General features: G+C 41.9%; 5 protein-coding genes across 5 annotated transcripts; 4 read left to right on the top strand and 1 right to left on the bottom strand.

The window, feature by feature from the left end:
* Positions 1-66: 66 nt before the first annotated feature.
* LOC116198569 (60S acidic ribosomal protein P2B-like) lies at positions 67-1,481 on the top strand. Its single transcript, XM_031528753.1, has 4 exons — positions 67-222; positions 347-434; positions 927-1,156; positions 1,262-1,481. Exons 2-4 carry the CDS (start codon positions 347-349, stop codon positions 1,286-1,288), a joined length of 345 nt encoding a protein of 114 aa, XP_031384613.1. The 5' UTR covers positions 67-222; the 3' UTR covers positions 1,289-1,481.
* Positions 1,482-3,092: 1,611 nt separating this feature from the next.
* Positions 3,093-3,937, top strand: LOC116200260. The gene is made up of 3 exons (XM_031531085.1): positions 3,093-3,282; positions 3,431-3,603; positions 3,699-3,937. Exons 2-3 carry the CDS (start codon positions 3,442-3,444, stop codon positions 3,744-3,746), a joined length of 210 nt encoding a protein of 69 aa, XP_031386945.1. The 5' UTR covers positions 3,093-3,282; positions 3,431-3,441; the 3' UTR covers positions 3,747-3,937.
* A 100-nt stretch (positions 3,938-4,037) lies between these two features.
* LOC116200259 lies at positions 4,038-9,268 on the bottom strand. The gene is made up of 3 exons (XM_031531084.1): positions 6,549-9,268; positions 4,967-5,274; positions 4,038-4,650 (listed from the first exon to the last, which is right to left on the bottom strand). The coding sequence occupies exons 1-3, from the start codon at positions 8,804-8,806 to the stop codon at positions 4,298-4,300; spliced, it is 2,919 nt and encodes a 972-aa protein (XP_031386944.1). The 5' UTR covers positions 8,807-9,268; the 3' UTR covers positions 4,038-4,297.
* Positions 9,269-14,298: 5,030 nt separating this feature from the next.
* LOC116200536 lies at positions 14,299-15,801 on the top strand. Its single transcript, XM_031531379.1, has 4 exons — positions 14,299-14,672; positions 14,861-14,978; positions 15,115-15,424; positions 15,467-15,801. Exons 1-4 carry the CDS (start codon positions 14,299-14,301, stop codon positions 15,799-15,801), a joined length of 1,137 nt encoding a protein of 378 aa, XP_031387239.1.
* A 3,039-nt stretch (positions 15,802-18,840) lies between these two features.
* Positions 18,841-20,493, top strand: LOC116200256. The gene is made up of 4 exons (XM_031531081.1): positions 18,841-19,200; positions 19,566-19,676; positions 20,001-20,081; positions 20,194-20,493. The coding sequence occupies exons 1-4, from the start codon at positions 18,979-18,981 to the stop codon at positions 20,266-20,268; spliced, it is 489 nt and encodes a 162-aa protein (XP_031386941.1). The 5' UTR covers positions 18,841-18,978; the 3' UTR covers positions 20,269-20,493.
* The last annotated feature ends 1,227 nt before the right edge of the window (positions 20,494-21,720 follow it).

Below are 21,720 nucleotides of genomic sequence, written 5' to 3'. Positions count from 1 at the left end.
TATAAAAGGCCCAATGGGCCTTATGGGCATTGAATGTAGACAAAAGGAAAGCTCAGGGAGAAACGGGAAATTAAAAAGGAACGGCCAGGATTCCATCACGGAAGAGCCTCACCCCAGAAACCCTAGCTATATAATCCCCTGTATATCCCTTCATCTTCACTTGCTGCAAACCCTAGAGCCAGAACCTCCAGTCTCCACGGGCGTAAGACCGCAGCTCCCAAAGTGAGTAATCCTCCGCCGCTCCGGCCACCAAATCTTTATTTCTTCGACGTCAAATTCCGATACGTGCCTCGAATTGCTCGTATGGATTCTGATCTGCTGCGATGATTTTTGGTTTTGAGCGCAGATGAAGGTGATTGCCGCTTATCTTCTGGCTGTTTTGGGCGGAAACACCTGCCCCTCAGCTGAGGACTTGAAAAGCATCCTCGGATCAGGTCCTCATTTCTCATCTTTTGACTAGCTCATGCCTTCTTCTTTGCCGTCTTATTCTAGCTCGTGACTTGTACTTCAATGGCTTCTGCTTCTCTGGTTAGTCTGCGCTTGCAATATAGTCTTATACGGTGATTGCTGCTGCATGGTGCTGAGATTCAGTGGCTGTTCATGTCGTTTCCTAGCAATCGTTAGAAATGATAAAATGAATTGTGCGTGTCCTCCATTTTTGGAGGTCGGTCGATTGCTCGATGTTTGTTTGCCTACTAGGAGCTTAATTAGTTCGAATATCTTCTGCTGAAACCCAGATCCTCCAATTTCGTGTTTTGTTATATTTGTTCGAATGCATATTGGGATTTAGGCGTTTGAAGCTGCGTTCAGGAAGATTTATCGATTATGTTAAGATTGTTGTTGCATTCTGTGCATGAGTGGGGGAGTTGCAATGGAAATGATGGGAAAGTTGCTTGAGCTAACGAAGCGTGCATTTGGAATTACAGTCGGGGCTGAGGCTGATGAGGATAGGATCGAACTGCTCTTGTCCGAAGTTAAAGGGAAGGACATCACTGAGCTGATAGCAGCTGGAAGGGAGAAGCTGGCATCAGTGCCGTCTGGCGGTGGTGTTGCAGTAGCGGCTGCTGCTGCTCCTGTCGGTGGCGGTGGCGGTGCTGCCCCTGCTGCCGAGGCCAAGAAGGAAGAGAAGGTCGAGGAGAAGGAAGAGTCCGATGATGTAAGTGTTATCAAGATTTTGGTTCTATTGCTTGATTTGTGCTATCGTTAACTGTCTGTGTCTTTGTCCTGACTAACACCAATCTCTCAATTTTTGTAATTGCAGGATATGGGTTTCAGTCTCTTTGACTAAGGAGTTGTGAGTGACCTGCCAGCGTTGGGTCAAGTCAGTCTCTCGTAGTGTTTGAAAGAAGTTTTGTTATTTTTCTCGGATTGTTTCGGTTTCATCTTGGACCTCAGTAGAATTTTTGCCTTAGGTACCAGTTAATGATATGTTCTTAATCGTTTGCAAGCATAATTTTAATTCGTCTCTTTACTTTTGCATTCGTAATTGTGCCCTCAGAGTCGAGCATTACTTATTGATTATAGGGCATGTGTTGCTACCAGTCGATTCAATCCTGGGAGGATGTAATGTGCGTTACCCTTGAAAATTTAGGGCGGGGTCCATTGTTCATGTTAACATGCAAGATGACTTTGAAGCTTATACTATGTGCAAAGGTTACGTGATAACCATTGATGCCTTAACGAGATGGTGTGTAAGCAGTTTTCGATCAATCTCGAACATCATTAATGAAAAATTAAGATGTGCTACCGCGGCTTATCCATTAGAATACGTGAGGGGTAGGATGTAATTTTGACACCTATCGAGATTCGTCTATCATGTCACTTGTGGTTTAGGACCATCTCATGATCTATTCCTCTGGATCTACCGCGTGATTTGAACTGTAATCTTCAAATTTAAATAGAAGTCGTAAACGGACTGAATCGAGGAAAAGATCGCGTTAATCTATACAGCTCTGAATCTCGGAGTGTAGATAGGAGATGATAAACGAGTGATAGAACATCAACAAACAAGCTATGTGGCAAATGGTATAAATCATGCCATTCTCAACCAGCAGGATGGCATAAACGCGTGGAGCTTTCGATCTAACTTAAGATGAGCAAATATTAAATGATATTACCTCACAATGGCATAAAAAAAACAAAGCTGCAACGTTTAAAAAAAAACAATTGCTTGAGTAACTAAAATTCATTTATCTATTTATTACAATTGGATTCGTGTTTTCTTACGTCACGTGACGAGATATAATCATTGAAATTTTTTTCATGAGATTACTTTATAGACCGGCGAAGAACTACCCTTTTAACCGCACAGTTCATTCTTCGGTCTCTCCGATATGCTTAGGCTGTGACGAGTATTATGAGATTGAGAAAATATCTGCGGTTGGAAGTCACTCGACTAAGCAAGCATTACAGAAATTTAAGTGAATGAGCGGCAACTTGAATGATAACATCGACAGCAATGAAACGGGCCCTAAGCCCACTACATTGCCAAGTCCATTTGAGGCCCAGTAACAAACCTCATCTAATTCGAATAAGAGTAAGGCCCATTTGTGGCTCTGATAGTTGATGATGGAGGACGTGAGTTTTCCTTCCACTGCGAGAATTACCTTCCCTGACAGCAATCGATAGAGAGATCATTACATGGTTTGAATCCGATCAACTACGGAAATAACATTCATACGGTATCGGGTATGCACAAGAGCATGTAAGAAGGTCGTGGTTATCCCCAAATTCCTTATTTGTGTGTGGCTCTGTCCACTACATCACTCATGATCTAAAACCACCTAATAATTGTCATACCGTGTATGTTTGATCGCCTGAGATGTAATGGCCGATTCGATAAGGATGACGCGCTTCTATAGAATCGGGGAAAGTATTTCTAGGTTTTATCCGGGTGAAAGTAGAGAGTGGGGCCCACTGCTCGAGTTTGTCATTTGGTCGATAAACAAGCTATGTTGCACGTGATATAATCGGGTGAATCTATCAGGCAATGAGACGGCACGAGTAGCTTCGGATCAAGTGCAAGAAATATCGAAAAGTTCACAAGTTTTGCCAATAAATTTCGAGCTGTTGTGTTATATTCCATCAGCATCTGGTTCCTTTCAGCAGCATGGAGAACCCGAGAGTATTCTAATGCCCTCTGGAACGTTTTCAACGTCTTATTAACGTTCTCTTCCGAAAGAAATTCAGCTGTCCTCTTTCATTTGCCTCTACCAACTGCTCTAATAGCCTGCTCTCATCAATTCCCGGATTTGCTCGATATCCTCTGAAACTCGACTGCAGGTGAGCTTTCTGTCTCTCTTCCTTCCTAAAACAATCTCGACTTGTCCACGAACTGAGCATTGCCCGTCACTTTCGGTTTATAATGCGTAGGGGCCAGGTTTGGTGCATGATTGTTGTGATATATGATCTGATGTATGTTGGTTCGCAGGTGCAGTGATCATGTCAGAACCCGAGCCGCCATTTAGGCCGAGGGAGAAGCTCATCGAGAAGCAGAAGTACTTTCAGAGCATCAACAAGCCCACTTACCTTAAGGGGCCGTACGACAAGATCACCTCAGTAGCGATTCCTCTTGCCCTTGCAGTTACTTTAACCTACATGACGGTGAGTGTTCCTCTCCCCGTCAACCCACAACTCCTCTTCAATTCGAACATAGAAGCATCTTATCCATGTATTGCTTGCTGTTTTATTCGATGCAGGCACGAGGTCTCTATAACATGGCTCACGGGATCGGAAAGAAGGAATGACAAATGAAGAGATGTATGTTCCATATTTTGTACTATGGATTGTCGATGAGCTCCAATGTTCAAAGTGGTATATAATCATACATGACACAAGAAGATGTTCTTCTGAACTGCTGAGGCCAGACGTGCCTTTGTTCTTAGATCGTTCAGCGTTCATTCTTAGATCGTTCCACTAATCGAGATATAAACCTTATTCCCAGAAGCTTTGCCTTTGAATTGGATAAATTATATCTGCTTTTGCTGGTGGGGTCACTGATACGAATGAGAATTACAAACATTACCGACATGATTGGCAAATTCAAAAACCCGAACTCTTTGATTTGAATCACTGAAGGTAACTGGTATTGATCAAGTGATTGATATCACTAATCCAAAACCGTTGAGCGGTATTGCAAAAGATTATAAGAACAAAAAGGAATCAATTCATCGTTTCCATGGCCTGATTCCACCTAAGCAAACTAACCAAAATATGCAAAATCCCGATTTACATCAACATTCCTAGCATCCGGGGTGAGTTTCCGATCTGGCTTTAAACACGCCACTCGTCCTCAACCTCAACTGCACTTAAGCTGAACGTCCACAATCTCCTGAATCTCCCTCCTGCTCCTCACCACACACCGCTTCTTCATCTCGAATTCTAGTTTGTCCAAGTCCTCTGCAATTCCCAAGTATCCATAGAGAACACTTACCTTGTCTTCTGGGGCTTTCCCCGTCCCATGGATTCTTTTCCGCCTGCCACTGATTTGATCAAACTCGACCCTGCCCTGCCTTTTCTCGATGAAGTGCTTGTGGAGGCTCTCTGCTTCCCACAGCCCTGAGAAGGTCCCATGGAAGCTTGCCACCATGATGCTCTGATTCGCAGGTTTCCCGCGCATCACCTTGGTTTTATCACCGCCCAATCCCATCTCTGTGAAAGAACAGTTTGAACAAGAGAAAGTATAGGAAAAGGTTGAATGATAGAAACAACAGACTTAGTGATCGTAAGTAACAATGTAATGTAACCCATAAAAAAGGGAAACACTGCATAAACTAATGCCGGAAGTTGGAAGAGCATAAACTTACGAAGAACATGTCTCCCGACATGGATATTGTTAATATTTGAATTTTGAAGGTAAAGGGCAGTTCGAGCCTCAAAACAAAATCACAAACCATCTCTAAGAATAAGAAATTCTTTACCAAAGACAGTTTCTTTGAAGAAGAGAATTTGTTGGGAGTGGACCAACCTTTCAAAATAGCCTGGATCTCTTCGACACCGAGGATCACCCTGTCAACAGGAGCTGCATTTGCAATAGAGCTGTTGTGGATGATTACTATGGGAGGCCATATGATGAGGTCATCCCTCAGAGCTGACGCTTCAGCATCGGGCAGGACCTGCCTGACCCATGTCCCATTGGGCCCCAAGGCACTGTTCCATCCCATTAGAATGCATAGTGCTTTATGGAGTCCCAAGTGCTCTGCTCGGAAACCAGTGGCCCGAGTGGAGAAAGCGTGCATGGCCAAACTCAGTGTGTCGATAAACTCCTTGGAATTTCTGACAGAAAGCATGCAGTAAAAAGTAAATCAATTAGAATAAATTTTAATCTATGTCATCTCATATTACCTCAAAAAAAAAGAAGGCATGGCACCATATATACCCATACAATTGGCATACCAATACAATTGGCAGAGAAAAGGGAACAAACATGGCTTATCATAACTAAGGACATCATAAGTAATAATGAAGCATTTGCACCCCAGAAAAAGGATCTCCTATCCTTCAGCATTATAGAGCATCGTCGCATCGTCGATTCACGTATAGAGCTTAGAATTTCTTCCATGTGGAAATGATTCTTCAGCAAATCTCCTTACAAAATATTTTCTTTGGTCCCTAATCCTTACTTTCAAATGTCCACCAGAAAGAACTGGTAGATACAGACTGCTCAAAGTCATAAGAAACAAGTAAAGATCGGGAGAGCCATCACAATAAGTACCAAATAAGAAGGGGGGAAAAATGCGGAAAGCGAGATTTCCCATTTCTCTTATGAGATTTCCCTTTCCTTCATGTGTCACTGAATGGCAACATTCACCATTACAATTCAACTAAGCAGCCGCTGATATGACAAGTTTTTTCCTTTTATCCATTGAAATACCTTCAGGGTCAGTTCTCCAAATCATTCCCCCACTTTCAGATTACGACACTTAAAAGAGTTCTACCCGCTAAATATCTACTGAAAAATAAATAAACATCGTCGAATCAACCTTGATAGAGAGCAATATCTCCCGTCTACTGTCACATTTTGAGTATTCCAACTGTTACATTTCTCTCTTAATCCTTCTTTCCTTATCCAGTCTACTGTCTAGTTCCATCAGAAACTCCATGAAGACAGTGCAGCAATTTAAGAACCTTGGTGATTAACAAGAAACCAGGGAAGATCTTTCAATATCTCTCATCCAGCTATAATTGTTCATCAAGGATGTTGGAGCCGTGTACTCAGTAAATAGCTGGCTTTCAATACTTCACCTCTAAAAATCGCCAGTAACCACAACATCTAACTTCTCACATTATTCTCCAGCAACCACAGTAGACTAATCTCCAAACGGAAAGCCTGTCACGCCCGCCACCCAAATCAGCATGCTTCAGCATTCAATGATAAGGAGAAGTGTCCAACATCTTAGCATGAAGATAGTGAAGACCATCAAAAACCCTAAACTAATTCATGTTAGATATAAAGTTAATCATATGAATGAACGGATTGGAAAAGGTCTAAACAAAAAATGTTAAAGGAAGTGCTCCGCTCAATAAACACATTGTACGCAATGACAGACCTGCCACAAATGCCGCATTTTAAAATACCAGATTGTCCCTGATCTGCATATTTCCGACGCTGAGCTGCGTTTTCATTCAAGAGCTTGACAAACTTCAGAAAAGCGCCATTTACTAGCTGAGTAAATTCTTCAGTCTCTTCAGGGGGCTCAGCCTTTGCAGTACCCATGTTCCGATTTGCATTATCAAAGTCATCAGCCACAGTTTCCAAAGTGTCACCTCCTTGACTACTATGGCTGATCCCATCATTTAGCTTCGCCTGACTCACATGTGCTTTGACCCAGGGATAAGCCTTTCTATTTCCTGGAGGTGGCCCCAGCCGCTTCTTTATGTCTCTAACAGGCTGAGCCACATGCTTCCTCCAATTTCTCTTCATAGTCTTTGATGTGTCATCAGAGAACAAGTAATCTTTAGGAATGGCACGTCTCTTATTGGAATGCGAGTCATATGTCCCTTCAAATCTTCCGTTTCTAAGACGACCATACAAGCAGTTGGCATTTCCATTGATCTGGCATTGATCTTCATAGTAAAGGTCAGAGGAATCCACATTCTGAGGCAGCTCACCCTCAAAATTATACCCAAGCCGTCTCTTATCAAATCCACATTTTCGTTTGACAGTTTTTTCAGATGGACCAAGAGAACCCAACTCTTCCTCAGTCAACCTGTGCTGAGAACTCCACTCAGCATCAGCCAACCCCTCTTCATGCCCTGACAAAGAAAAACTGCCACAATTATCTCCATAATGCCAAGACCCATCACCTTCCCCAAAGCCATCACCTTCTACTATGTTGGAAGGTTCATAGTCCAAGTATTCTTCTCTATTATGCATAATGTGAGTGGTTCCCACCCCATATTCTTCATCTTGCCCCTCCATATATGAAGCTCCGCTCACATAATGTTGATCATCCAACAGCCTGCTTCTTCCAGAACATTCTCCACCAGAATCATCATATCCCTCAATTCTATCAGCCAAGAGTTCCATGGGACTACTTTTAAATGCACCTTGAAGACCATATTTTTCTCTAACACTTTCAAAGTTCTCATTGTAAAGCTTATCAGGCAGGGATCTGAAATCACTGTCCTCATTTCTTCGCCCTTCAGTATATACATATTCACATCCTACTTTTTCCATCGAACGATTGATGGCCAGACTAGAATCCAATGACTCCTTGTAGGAAGACCAAACAGGAGGCCTTTGGTCATACCCATCATGGCCAGTTTCTTCAAGGTAGCCTGGCAACCTGTCCTTTGACACATAAGGGTAGATAGGAGCATGACTTTGTCCACTTGATACTGCATTAGGTACATCCACATATTCGAACTTTAATTTCTCTTCTTCTCTAGATGGTTCTCCAGCAAATAACTTATCATACTTCCATGTGCCATCTCCAACTAATCCCAGCCCTGTATCCGAATTACCATACCCGTATTTATCACTAGCCACTGTGCTAGGAACCAGATAACCGGGAAAAATCCCATTTCTAACATGGCCATTGTCTTTCATTGAAGCAGGGTTCAGGCCCAAACCAATTCCTGAAACATCCCCTCCTTTTCCTTGATAAACCCTGTCACTCATGCTGGTTCTTTTAGAAAGCTCTCCCTCAACAGCGGCTTGTTTTTCATCCAATAATTGCTTCCATTGGAACTTGGTGGAAGCTGAATCCCCATAACTAGATCGCTCATTCAACCCTGATTTCTTTTGCAAGCTACTCTCTCCATACCTATCAATATATCTATCTGCCTCATAGCATCTGCTTTCATAGCTTTCCCTGCCTATACTCTTCTCCTTCCACCTATCAGTAATCAAACCTAGAGTACTCGAATTAATGTGTGCATCAGTGAACGGCTGAGAATGCAATGGCTCTCTGGCTTCGAAGTGGTAATGAGGCGGAGAATGCTCGAACTTCTGAGGCAGTGGTGGCGGCAGGGGCGGGGACGGAGTGTACCCGCGATGTCGACCGGTAGGTGGAGAGAGCTCATGCCCTACCCTCGATGGTGCAGAAAGATATCGCGAGTGTAGACGGGATGGTTCCTCATCGATATCGCGAGTTCTCAGTTGTGAAACTTCGCGGTAGTGGTGTCTCGGCAGCGAAGCTTCGCGGTAGTGGTGTCTCGGCGACGAAGCTTCGCGAACATGGTGCCTCGGCGGCGAAGCTTCGCGGTGGCGGCGCGAAGCAAGCGGGGAGTATGCACGACCTTGTGGCAGAGGTGGCTGCAAGGGGGAGCGGGTCCGACTGTTTCCGTATCTTCTCTCACGCATGTTCCGGATGATCACTCGCAGTCGCAGAAGATTCTCCGAACACCGGAACTAATCAGAAAATCTAACGCTACAAATCAATCGCCGGACCGCTTCGAGCAACGGCAACGAATGATAATTATCTATCCTATCCACTAAAGCGGCGTGCTTTCTAGCTAGAGAGGGACAAGAGCCCTAGAAGCTGGAGAATCGAAAGCCATCGAGGAGGTCCGAGATACAGAAAGGGAAACGATTCAACCTTGCCGGATGGAGGACGATCCGCCATTGATTTCTCCGTGGCAGTGCGCTCGCTGTGTCTCTCTCTCACAGACTATCCGACTGTGCGATCACTCAATCGTTAATGGCGGACGGAGGGAGGACGGCGAGGGAGAATGTTTAACTTTGGGTTTTCGGTCGCGCCGAGGAAGGGAATGGTCAGGTGCGGGGGCAGTGGAGTGGAGCGGAGTGATACTCTGATTCCCGAGCAAAATTATTATAAATAAAATAAGGTCAACAAAATAAAAATATATATATATATATATAATTTGATAATTTATTCAATTTTCTCAATATAACAAAAAAAATTGTTAAAAATAAAAGTATTGTGCACTTTCAAAATTATTTTGTTTATACCCAATTATGTGATTTCCGTTAAATCCTCCATTTTCTGTTAATTTTTTTTTATTTTTAACCATTTTTGTAAATTTATTTACAAAAAAATAAAAATTAAATAGGGTTAAAAAAATAAAAAGGAGAGGAAGAAATATTAGTACAGTGAGATAAGATGCGAACACAGAATTAAGAGGGCCTGAGTTCGATCTTTTTATTGTTTTTTCTTTTTAATTTTTTCTATTTTGTGCCATCTGAAATTTTCTTTTATTTTTCAAATTGAAAAAATGAAATCGAATAGGTGGGCTCGTGGAGCATTATTTTCTTGTATATTTTTTCAACCCTAGAATAGTCAGGCTCATGGAGCTTTTCTGATATCAAATGATACGCTCCGAAAATAGTTTTACACGTAGTTTTAGAGAGGGAAAATTACGTCATATACCCCATGGTTTACAAGTTTTGTCAAATCTATCATTTTTTTTGCAAGATATATTCAATGGTTTACATTTTGTTTCAAATCTATCTCGGCATTATCTTGTCCGTTAATGAAACGTTAGTAGGCTTAAAATATATCCAATGGTTATAATTTTTTCTCAAATCCATCATATGGTTTTAACTATTTTCTAAATACTATCCAATTACTTTAATTTTTTTCTCAAATTTATCGCCAATAAAAGAGGGTACAATGGTAAAACCGTTAGACGTTGTCGGAGATATAGAGACGGGATAAATTTGGAATAAAATGTAAATTATGTACATATCTTGTAAAAAAAACATATGATAAATTTGACGAGACTTGTAAATTATTGAGTATATGGGATAAAAATTCCTTTTAGAAAAGAAAACAAGACGAAATGAGGGGTATTTCTAGTAAGTATTATCGATATGATGGCAAAAAAAAAAAAAGAGTATTATCGATATGGTTTATAATATGACCACACACCGCGAAGTTCCATTTCGTACCATTATTATATGTTAGAACTTTATTTCTCTTTCCTTTCACTTCCGCCCTCTTTTGTTTGGGCAGCCGAATCTTCATCCTTACAAAGCGCGAAAGGAATAAAAGGGCAATTTATAGAAGAGGTCACATCCTTAACGGCTGCATGTGTTTCATATAGATTCAAAGAGCAAAGGCAAAAAAAAAATTTTTATAAAAAAGTTTCTTTTTGCCGAGGAATTTATTCTTCTTGAACACCTCACAAACCGAGTTCATTTAAGTCCGTGTATACAAATACACATATGTTAATGATTTTTGCGGAGGGCTACATTTGCAATGGTGTTTAGATTGCATATATTAATGCGGTTAATAGGTACTTATCCTCGTGCATGGGCTGAAATTTTGACGATGTCAATCATTTTATATGCATAAATGAGCCAGAGCAACTGGATGATCCTCAGAGAATGGTGGTAAATCAATGGCAATTGAAGGAAGCCTCTAGTCATCTTTAGACATATATTTCTTGGGCAGACAGGGAATAGTAGGATGTTAGTGTTCGTTTGGAAGTATGGTGGCTATTACATAATACTTTTTCCATTGATTTTTAAGCAGAAATAGTATTTGGCAAATAATTTCAAAACCATAATTTAATTGATTTTAGCAGTTTAAAACGTGATTTTCTAGCATGTTAGTAGGTACTTATAAAAAATTATTTTTATTTATTCTCTATTTTAAATATTAATTTTGATTTCAGCAGTTTTAAATTTATCAGGGACTGAATTTTGGGTCAACACTTGATGGGCCATGGGTCTCTAAAGCCCATTAAGGGGCAAAGCTCTTAGCCCACGACGAGTGCCCAATGAAGTACGCGGCTTGCCTGGGTCAATGTAGAGCCCGAGTATCTTTCATGATGTAAGAAAATACAATATCCGTATGATGTATTGAGAATTCTATTGAAATAATGTAACAAATATCTTCATGATCATATATAAATATCAATGTATGCCCATTGTCTATAGGGGACATATTACTGCTCTCGTGAATACCCTGGTTGACTTGAGCATTGAGAGGAAAATCGGGTCACCACCCTGATCTTCCCCTTTTATAGATTATTTGAGAGCACGAGGATCACACGTGGATTCAACCCAAATCACATTTCATAATATTAGCACAGTCTGTGAGAATCGTGTGAAAAGTTTAGGCTTTTTATGGTTCTTATTTGTGTTTGGACACTTCAAAGTTGCAAGGATGGTTATGACTAGAAGTCAGGCAAATTCGAGGGTGAACCCTGGAGATAGTAGGGCCGATCAACATTCGAATCACCCTCCGGATGATGTGCAACTCCCCAGGATTGCTCTAGGCGCGACAAGTGGTGTCCCACCTTCTCAAGCCCATGATCAGGATGAACAATTGATTAATAGCCTTCTCGAGGCTCTTAGGGCGGAAGTTCGGGCCGTGATCAAGCGTTAGGAGGATACTTTGGCCAAGATGATCATGGATGAGATGAGAGGATCGGAGGAAGACGCTCCCAATCGTCCTATAGGCTTGGTCCGTTCGGAGTACTCGGAGTCTCTTGAGAAACAAAAGAAGGTGCCGAATGAGAATAGTGCTTCCCAGCCTGCGGAGCTACTTTTGGATATGGTGATACCTCAGACCTTGCTGACAACAGAGAAGGTCAACAAGATGGTCGAGGAACGCTTCGCGGAGATGGAGATGAAGATGATAGGGTTCCCTGTGTTTAACTCCAATGTCGCCCTCCTTCTATCCGTGGAGATCTAGAATACTTAGTTGCCGCCCAGATTCTCTTTTTCCTAGATCACTTTGCATGATGACAAGGCGGATCCTCACGACCACGTCCGGAGGCGTGTTACGTCCTACTGGGGAGAACAATAGATGAAAATGTCAAGTGCCTCATGTTCTCGGCCACGTTAACTGGGGGTGTCGCGGAGTGGTTCAACTCGCTCCCGATTAGATCCATCAAAAATTTCGAGCAATTGCGAGATGCGTTTGTGTAGAGTTAGCAGAAAACGCAGAAGATCAAGAAGAACGTGAACTACTTGTTTAGAATGGAGCAGCGGGATGGAGAGACACTTTGCGCTTGGTACGACAAAGTATTTCAAATTTGTCGTGGAGGTGCACCAGGTCACTCCATGAGAGACGATCTCCGCGTTCGAGAGAGGTCTGAAGAATATGAACCGGAAGAAGAACCTCACAATTACTCTAGCAGTGAATCTCGTTGATCTAGCAGCAAGGGTTAAGAGGCTTATGACGTTGGAGGAAGAATTGACGCCAGATAAAAAAGCTAAGGAAAAGGTCGGAAGAAGCGAAATGAATCGCCCAAAGAAGAGCAGAGACAGGGTCAGCCGGGAGATTTGTTCATCCCCTTGACAGCTCCGCAATCCCTAGTGCTGAACGAGATAAAGAGGTTGAGCCTGCTGAAGCCGCCTTCGCCTCCCAAGAAAGAAGAGAGCTTTGGAAGGAACAAGTCCAAATTTTGTGCCTACTACAGGGCGTACGCCGATGCAATGGATAGTTGCAGGGAGTTTGGTCTGGCGATAGAGAAGCTCATATAGCAGGGACACCTTGAGGGCTTTGTGTAGGGCAGGGCCACAAGAGGAGTCCACTGCGAAGGGCGTCTCCTAGAAGGTCCCTGCCTGCAAAGTGCAAACGCTCGGATAGAGGAGCTGAGAGGTCGAGGGGGGCATATCGTCCCTATTGCTAGGAGGAGCGACGGGGGGATAAGTGCGACAGAGAGCGAAGCGTCAAGCGTGAGGACACCCCCCGCAATGGGGTAATCAATGTGATTGTTAGAGGGGAGGCCTTGGGCGGATCCTCCAACAGCATTAGAAAGGCCTACGCTAGGCAAACCATGTCTGTCGACATCACGAGGAAGCGTGCCCGGTCGGGGGAAAGTGAGGAGGAATCGCTCACATTTACAGAGTGTGACGTGGAGCATGTTCGGTACCCTCATGACTACGCATTAGTCATCACCACTCGTACTGGCTCGTTCAATGTGAAGAGGATACTGATCGACAATGGAAGTTCCGCTGACATCTTGTTCTATGAGGCCTTTGTCTAGATGAAACTCCTGCAGGAAAAGTTAAAGCAAGTGAGCACTCCTCTTATTAACTTTACTAGAAATATAGCTGACTTTACAGGGGTGATTGATCGGCCTATAGCATTTGGGAAAGAGTCCCGTATGGTAGATAAGATGGTTAGCTTTTTAGTAGTGAGCTTGCCCTCTTCCTATAAAACCATTATTGAGAGGCTGACGCTGAATGACATAAGGGTCATACCCTTCACATTTCACCTGAAGCTGAAGTTCCCTATAAGTAATGGTGTGGGGGAGATATATGGAGATTAGATCGCTGCACAGAATTGCTATGTGAACTCCCTGAAAGGGAGGCAGAAGGTAGAGGAAACCATGGTGTTAGACTCTGATCAGATCGAAGAGGCTTGACATCCTGCACCGGTGGAGGAGCTAGAGGACATGATTGTGAATGTTGAGGGTAAGAAGTTGAAGATAGGGTCCTTACTTTCCCCATAAGTCAAGGGAGAGATCGTGGACTTCTTGAAATAGAACCTGGACATTTTCACTTGGGAGACCTCTGACATGCCTAGGATCGACCCAGGTGTGATTACTCATTACCCGAGCATCAAAGAAGGGGTAAGGCCTGTAGTCCATAATAGTCCAGAAGAAAAGATCCCTGCTGGGCGAGAGGCTTGACACTTTGAAAGCTGAGGTAGCGAAGCTCAAAGCGACATATTTCATCCGCGAAGTCAGGTTCTAGACCTGGATGGCTAACACAATGATGGTGAAGAAAAGCAATGGGAAGTGGAAGATGCGTGTAGACTTCACAAATCTGAACAAAGCGTGTCTAAAAGATGCGTATCCCCTACTGCGAATTGACTTGTTGATGAGGAGCACACGACGTTCTTTACAGACAATGAGGTGTGCTGCTACAAGGTAATGCTTTTCGGCCTGAAGAATGCAAGCACTACGTACCAGAGGCTGGTCAATAAGATGTTCACGAAACAACTAGGGAGGACTATTGAAGCATATGTAGATGGCATGATTGTGAAATGCTGCCTTGCAAGTGGTCATTGCATAGATTTGCAGGAAACCTTTGACACTCTGCAGAGATACCAAATGAGACTGAACTTTCAGAAGTGTGCTTTTAGAGTACAGTTCGGGAAGTTCTTAGGGTTAATGATCACTCAATGGGGGATCGAGGCCAATCCCGAGAAGGTTCAAGCCTTTCTGGACATGGCCTCCCCAAGGAATGCTCATGAAATGCAGAAGTTGACCAGGGGGTTAGCTGCATTGAATGGGTTCCTAGCAAGGTCAAGGAACAAATGCAACCCTTTTCTTCTATTCCTTCAAAGGGGCGAAAAATTTCGTCTAGTCTGAGGAGTGTGAAGCGGCTTTTTTAGGGGATTAAAGAGCACTTGTACACATTGTTCGCCCTAGCGAAATTGATGCAGGGTGAAACCCTGTTCGCTTACTTTGGAGTTTCTGACACTGTTGTTAGCTCAGTTATGATCCTCGAGGAGGGGATAGAGCAGCAACCAATTTACTATATTAGTAAGGTGTTGCTCCCAACAGAGAAGAACTGCATGGCTATTGAGAAGTGGGGCATAGTGTTGGTGGTAGGCCTCACATAAGCTCCGCCCATATTTTATGGCCCACCGTGTGGTGGTGCATATTGATTAGCCTCTTAAGCACGTATTCAAGAAGTATAATGCATTTGGGAGGATGGTGAAGTGAGCCGTGGAGCTTAGTCAGTTTGGCATAAACTGCGCTCTGAGGACAACGATCAAGCCCCAGGCCTTGGCAGACTTTATCAGCGAAGCCACTGGTAGGGATGCAAAGCCTTTTGAGGCAGGGCATCCTACGAACCAACCATGGATTTTAATGACTGATGGATCCTCAATAGCGAAGGCAACATGCTTTAGCTGTGTTCTAGTCCCACTAGAAAGGGATTCGCTGAAGTGTGCCATGGTGTTGACTTTCCTTGCCACCAATAATGAGGCGAAGTATGAGGCGCTCATCATAGGCCTCATGATTGCGAAAGGGGCTGGGGTCACAAACTTGCGTGTGAAGTGTGATTCATAACTAGTTGTGAATCAAGTGCTAGGGGAGTGCGAAGCCAAGGAGGATCGCATGATCAAATATGCAGAACAAGCGAAGGTTCTGTTGGCAAGTTTCCCTCAGTTCAAGGTAGAGTTAATCCCACGAGGGGAGAACTGCAAAACTGATTCCCTTAGCAAGATTGGCACTGAGGGGGTCGAGGCGAAAGGGATCCAGTTCGTTGAGATCCTGAGGAAAGAGGGAAGCACTGCTGCTGCACAGGTCATGGTTGTGGATCAAAAGGCAACTTGGATGACTCCAATTGTCGTTTACTTGAAGAGAGATGTGCTGCCAGATGATCCCGTCAAAGCAAGGAGGCTAAGAATGTTGTTCGCAAAGTAAACCATGATTAACAAAAGGTTGTATAAGAGGGGATTCTCTGAACCTTTCCGCATTGCTTGGGACCTGCTAATGCCAACTATGTGCTTCGCGAGATTCATGAAGGTATTGCCGAGGCTCATCAAGGAGTAAGGACCTTGGCAAGGAAAGCGTTGCGCCAAGGGTACTATTGCCCCACGATGCAGGCTAATGCCAGAGGTCTAGTTCAGAACTGCTGGCAGTGTCAATCATATAGGAAGGCAGGTAGGGCTCTCCCAGCGGAGCTCACTCTTATAGTCGTTGCGTGGCCTTTCTCTACACGGCGAATCGACCTGTTAGGGCCTTTGTCGGTTGCTGGTGGCAAGAGAAAATTTCTTATTGTGGTCATAGACCTATTCTCAAAGTGAGTGTAGATGCATGTTTTCCCTTGCAGAAGCGGTCTTGCATGAGGTTACTCACATGGGTGCTTCTTACTTGAATCAATGGGCTTGTGGAGATGTTCATGAGTTCAAAGAGAAAATTATACTTGTTATTGAAAAATATGAAGGAAAGTGATGTGCGTGGATCAAATAATTATAATGCTATCTTAACCTACCTTATCCATGTCAACTTTCATGCTCAACAGCATTTTGGTTGGATTAGATATGTCAATAGGGTGAAATTTCAATGCCAGTCAAAAGCAAGATCTTCACTCTCTTGCTTCATCTTCATAATGGTCCCCATGAATCCGAAAGGAAAAGAAGAGGGGAAGGGAAAAGGAAAATGGGAGGGGAAACAAAGGAAAGCCATTCCCTTGCAACCCAAGCAATACATCAGCTTTTAAATTCTTTTAGACAATATGTCAAATGCAAAGGTTTCACAAATATAATGTGCACATATGTGGTGTTGGTGAGGTTGTTTTGTAGGGAAATGCGCTTTCGAAAAGGTACCGCTAATTTGTTGATGTACTTGTTCAGGTGGCATCGTCGAGCCCAAGCTCGAATCAAATTTGTACCATTATTAATTAGCTCAATGACTAATGGTAAATCCAGTTACTGCAAGGAGAATTGCCCCTGCAAACCTGTGGATGATCGGATGAGTATTTAGTCCATTTCTACAAAATTTGGCTCCTTTTCTTTCTTTTTGTTTCCTGTTAGCAACCTTCTACATAATTATATTGCTCGAATGGAACATTTACTCGAGCTCCTTAATCTTAAGATTGGCTTCACGTTTTAGATTTATCAGTTTATAGTGTGAGGAAGTTCCAAGAGAAGATAACTTCCACATAATCAATCAAAACTAGACGCACACATATTCTAATGCGAGTTGGGTCGGCGCACTAAAGGGTAAAACTCTCTCTTCGTGAATTTTCTCCATTCAAAATACTCTAAATCGAGACCTACTTTAAGCGGAATAAGTGCCGAATCACTTGCGCCAAACTTTGGTAATTTTGTAATGATTTTTCACTTTAAATCTTTCAGACTTCATCAACTAAAGGGGAAAAAAAGCAACACCAATGTGGATTGGTTTAAATAGGTTGACACTATTTTCCTTAAGTGGGCCGAGTCCTTGTAAATACAGAGAATCTATGTTGGTTTACGCCTTAGTGGATCGATCCGGTTTGACTGGATTAGTTGGGCTCAATTGGGCTTCCGAATACTAGGATTTACACTGAAAAAAAAGAATCATTACAAAATTTCCAAAAAATTCCCATGCCGTGTTATAATCGTGGGGTGATGAGAAAGCAAAAACTTTGCTACTGACAATTTCTCCAATTCTTGTCTTGTCCTCTACGTCTCTCTCTCTCTGCTGTCTTTCATCCCCATCACTGTTAAAAACCATCGAGCAATCTTCCACTCCAAGCACAAATCCTCATATATACATGCATATATATTCACCTATTAATTAGTGTCTAGAAAACCAATAAATTCCGACTAATTCAGGTTTGAGCACAATTAGTCCACTAAGTGAAAGAACTATCATAATCGTGAATTCATTTTCATTCATGATTCACGAGATTCGAATCTGAAATATTATTTAATGGAAAAATGTGCTAAACCACTTGAGTTAATCTACAGTAGCTAAGATACAACTTTTGGAAAGTTAAGAAAAAAAGATAAAAGTAGAAGAAAAAGAAAAAGACGCGATCATGTTGTTGGACCGTCGGTGCTTGTTTATGACAAGCATGTGATGTGTCTTAAATTTTGTGAGGCAACCTAATCGTATAACCCGAATTAATTACATTCTTTTATAAAGTCCGATCAAGTAAACTTTTTTCTGAAATCTTTACGAAAACAAATGACTTGATCTGCCAGTTCCAAGCCCATATATATATATATATATATATATATACACCCCCTACAATTATTTAATAACTCATCTTGATATATATACTTTTGGTATTTTCTGATCATATAAGCATTTGGGTGTATAAATATAAGAAATATGGCTTGGTGAATAAGAAAACACTGCCGAGACTTACTCACCCGTGAATGTACAGATGACACGCAGTTGTCCCAAGTCGCATATTTCGCACGTGCAATTTCTTCTCTTTCTCTTTTTAACCTTCATTGTCTTGTGAGTTTGATTCCTCATACATCTATCCAGATCGCTCGAAAGAATAGGATCATAGAGGACCGGATGTTGTATAAATCAACGATTTGTCAACAATCGAATACTCCTCTAACACTGTCACAGAAACCAAAACCGAAACCGGTGCTTCCAACAGATACCTGAATTCGAAGGGAAGATCTTCAGCTGTTGGATGAATTTGCCCATACACCAACTCAAGACAATAGCTATTCACCAAAAGAAGCCCCATCTTCACTGTTCACATATACATATAACAAAAAGCTATACATACATTTACCGAAAAAAGAAAAATTATACATGCAACAAGAAAAAATTAAGGATAAAAAGCTGCTGTGACCAATAAGACATAATTTCATATAATTAAATACAGTTGCCTATTCTATAGCATTTGACGTGTGATTGAGGTGAAATTATAATCTCCGATTGGACAAAATGAAATCTTCTCCAAACATTTTAATTATGGGCGTCAGAGCCAATTTGCCATCACTGTCACATTTGGTTGCAGACGCCATAGGTTTCGGTCCTTTTATACCACCAAACCCACAAGGGAAAGGAGATCATTGTATGCTCTGAGACCGAAAGTTATCGAAACACAAGAGAGAATTGTAGTGATCGGCCGAGCAACGGCATATGACGCCGCAGAGGCAGATGAAGGACTCAGGGATCATCACGTACAGCGAGAGCAGCCCGATGAAGGACGAGCACGGTGATGAGATGTCTCATTCGTCTCTGGCGGCATTCCGGGTGAAGGAAGAGGAGATTGAGAGGAAGAAGATGGAGATCAGGGAGAAGGTCCACGCCCACCTGGGCCGGGTGGAGGAAGCGAGCAAGCGTTTGGCTGAGATTCACGATGTAAGTAATGCATCTATAAGTGATACTTTACATTCAATATATGACCGGAGTAGAAAGATTTGGATCGGTTCGTCGAAAATTCTATCTCAGCCATCTATAAGGTCGTTCTACTTAATTAAAACACCGAAGTAAATGGAGGGAATTGGTCACTGGCCGGAATCAATTAGAGATACAGAAGAGCTCTGGCTGGTAACAGAGTACGTTTCTTGTAGTTCTAACACTTTCCTGTTTTCTGTTGTCGTTACGAGAAGCATATAAAAAATAACGTTATACCTTGTTCTTCTGAAGTTTCTTTTATCGTATTTCTTGACAATAAATGCAATAATATATTGGATGCTTCTTGGAAAATGCAAATTCTACCATAGGAGCTCGAAGCTCTAACAGATCCAATGAGGAAGGAAGTTGCGATGGTTCGCAAGAGGATAGACACGGTCAATCGTGAACTGAGGCCTCTGGGGCTGAGCTGCCAGAAGAAGGTATGTACGGATTTCATATCATCATTACACAAATAGTCCTACATCCATACAAAAAAAAAATCATAAATATGCACATTTGTTCGTTGTAGCGATTTACAACCACTATAATGTTAATTCTATGACTCATTAGAATCATAAACGTTAGAAGGAACTATAATGTGGTAGCCTCTGTACATTAATAATGATATTAAGCTTCGGAAATGATGACATTTTGGTTCATACGATAATTATAATTAGTTCAGAAGCATAATTATGTTCCCCAACGTCTTAGTAATACTAACAACCTCAAATTGATGTGGTCTCGGATCGATTTGTTCGACACAGGAGAAGGAATACAAAGAAGCCTTGGAGGCATTCAATGAGAAGAACAGAGAGAAGACTCAGTTCGTTGCCAAGTTGATGGAGGTGAAAATTAATAATTAACGGACATATATTTCTTGCTATATTTCAAATTCTTGCTCAGCAGAATCTAATACTCTCTTTCCGATATGTCTCGGTCACGAATCAACATGAGCAGCTGGTAAGCGAGAGCGAGAAACTGAGGATGAAGAAGCTGGAAGAGCTCAGCAAAAACATAGAAGCCTTAAATTAGAATCTTTCTGGAAAAAAATAGAAGAAAGAAAAGGAATCATTAACTTTTTACATGTTTGGTGTGAGGTTTTTAATGTTACATTCTGTAATATTTGTTTTCTGTCAGTTTGTGGCATTGGCTTTAATCAGAGGGTTAATGTTATATATACATAAACAGTTGAAGACGATGAATGTTCTGTTGTGTGCTTTTTCTCTGTCAATGAAGAAGCTCTTTTTCGTTCTAATCCATCAGTGATTTGATTCTCCAAGAAATCAGCCAGAGAGTATAATTAATTAATTAATTGGTTCATGTTGAGAATTCAAGGAATTCTACGAGTTTCACTGTAAATTTTTCATTGAATCATGAGATATCCTCAATTTATTTGTTTATACTCGTTTAATTTAGGTATCAGCTTGCCTTCGTGAAATGTTTTTGTTTTGGTTTTTTTCTTTTTTTGGGGGCGGACATCAATGTGTGTCTCGGAGTACTTCCTTCTCTTTTCTTCATCTTCGATAAAGGGAAAGAAACGTATTATACTTAATTGTTCATATAGTGAGAAACTGTTCATGGCATCGGTTCATATCAAGTATCTACTCAAGTAATCGCAACATATTCTATGAACTCGAGATAGCTGCACCATTTAAACTAGTAAAATCAAATGCATTTCGCTGGTTGCAGCACTATGACGAAATGGGACTGCGCTTAAGCAGTATTATTGGCTTTCACTTATGTCATGATTTTCGACATGTCTGACATCATTAAATTGTTCACAGCAAGGGCTAGGCTCAATCTGGGTGCAGGTGGTCCAGCTCAAAAGATTGAAATAGGAAGCCTTAGAGAATTGAATCATCATATTTATGAACAAGGCTCAGCTCCGACCATATTGTATGTACATGTTTATATTGAAATAGCTAATTCTTGCATCTATTGACTTGCATATTTTATTTGGGAGCTCTAGTTGATGGCCTGTCAAACCAAAGAAGTTACGAGGAAGATCGAACAGAAGTTACAAGGAAGATGGAACTGAAGTTTGGTCTACTTAAGGAATCGGTGGATGTTGTTGTACAAATTTTTCATGAGATTGCACAAAATACCGATATGATGGTTGCAGGCGGCTTGAATGATCCTTCGGAGGGATGATGGAATTTTTCAAAAATGGCAGGGGATCATTTTTCGTCGATCAAAATCTACATGGGCAACTTGAATTTTGTGAGCGCAATCGTCACAAGCGTCATGAAGAACTGTAACAGAAGAACCAATAAGATAGTCTCGACTACGAGCCCATCGACTGAATAAACATAAATAACTTATTCTACGAACTTTGCCACCGGTAATTGATCATCAAATGGGCTCCGGGGGGAACTTGTGTTTGCGAATGCATCCATAATTATAAAGATAAACCACGTTAACGGATGTAACAGATGTATTGCTAAAATGAAACCATCACCAAGATTCCGGAATTAAATAATTTCT

Source organism: Punica granatum, chromosome 3 (assembly GCF_007655135.1).
Source record: "Punica granatum isolate Tunisia-2019 chromosome 3, ASM765513v2, whole genome shotgun sequence".
Classification (NCBI taxonomy): Eukaryota; Viridiplantae; Streptophyta; class Magnoliopsida; order Myrtales; family Lythraceae; genus Punica; species Punica granatum.
This window is presented reverse-complemented; position numbering and strand designations above follow the sequence as displayed.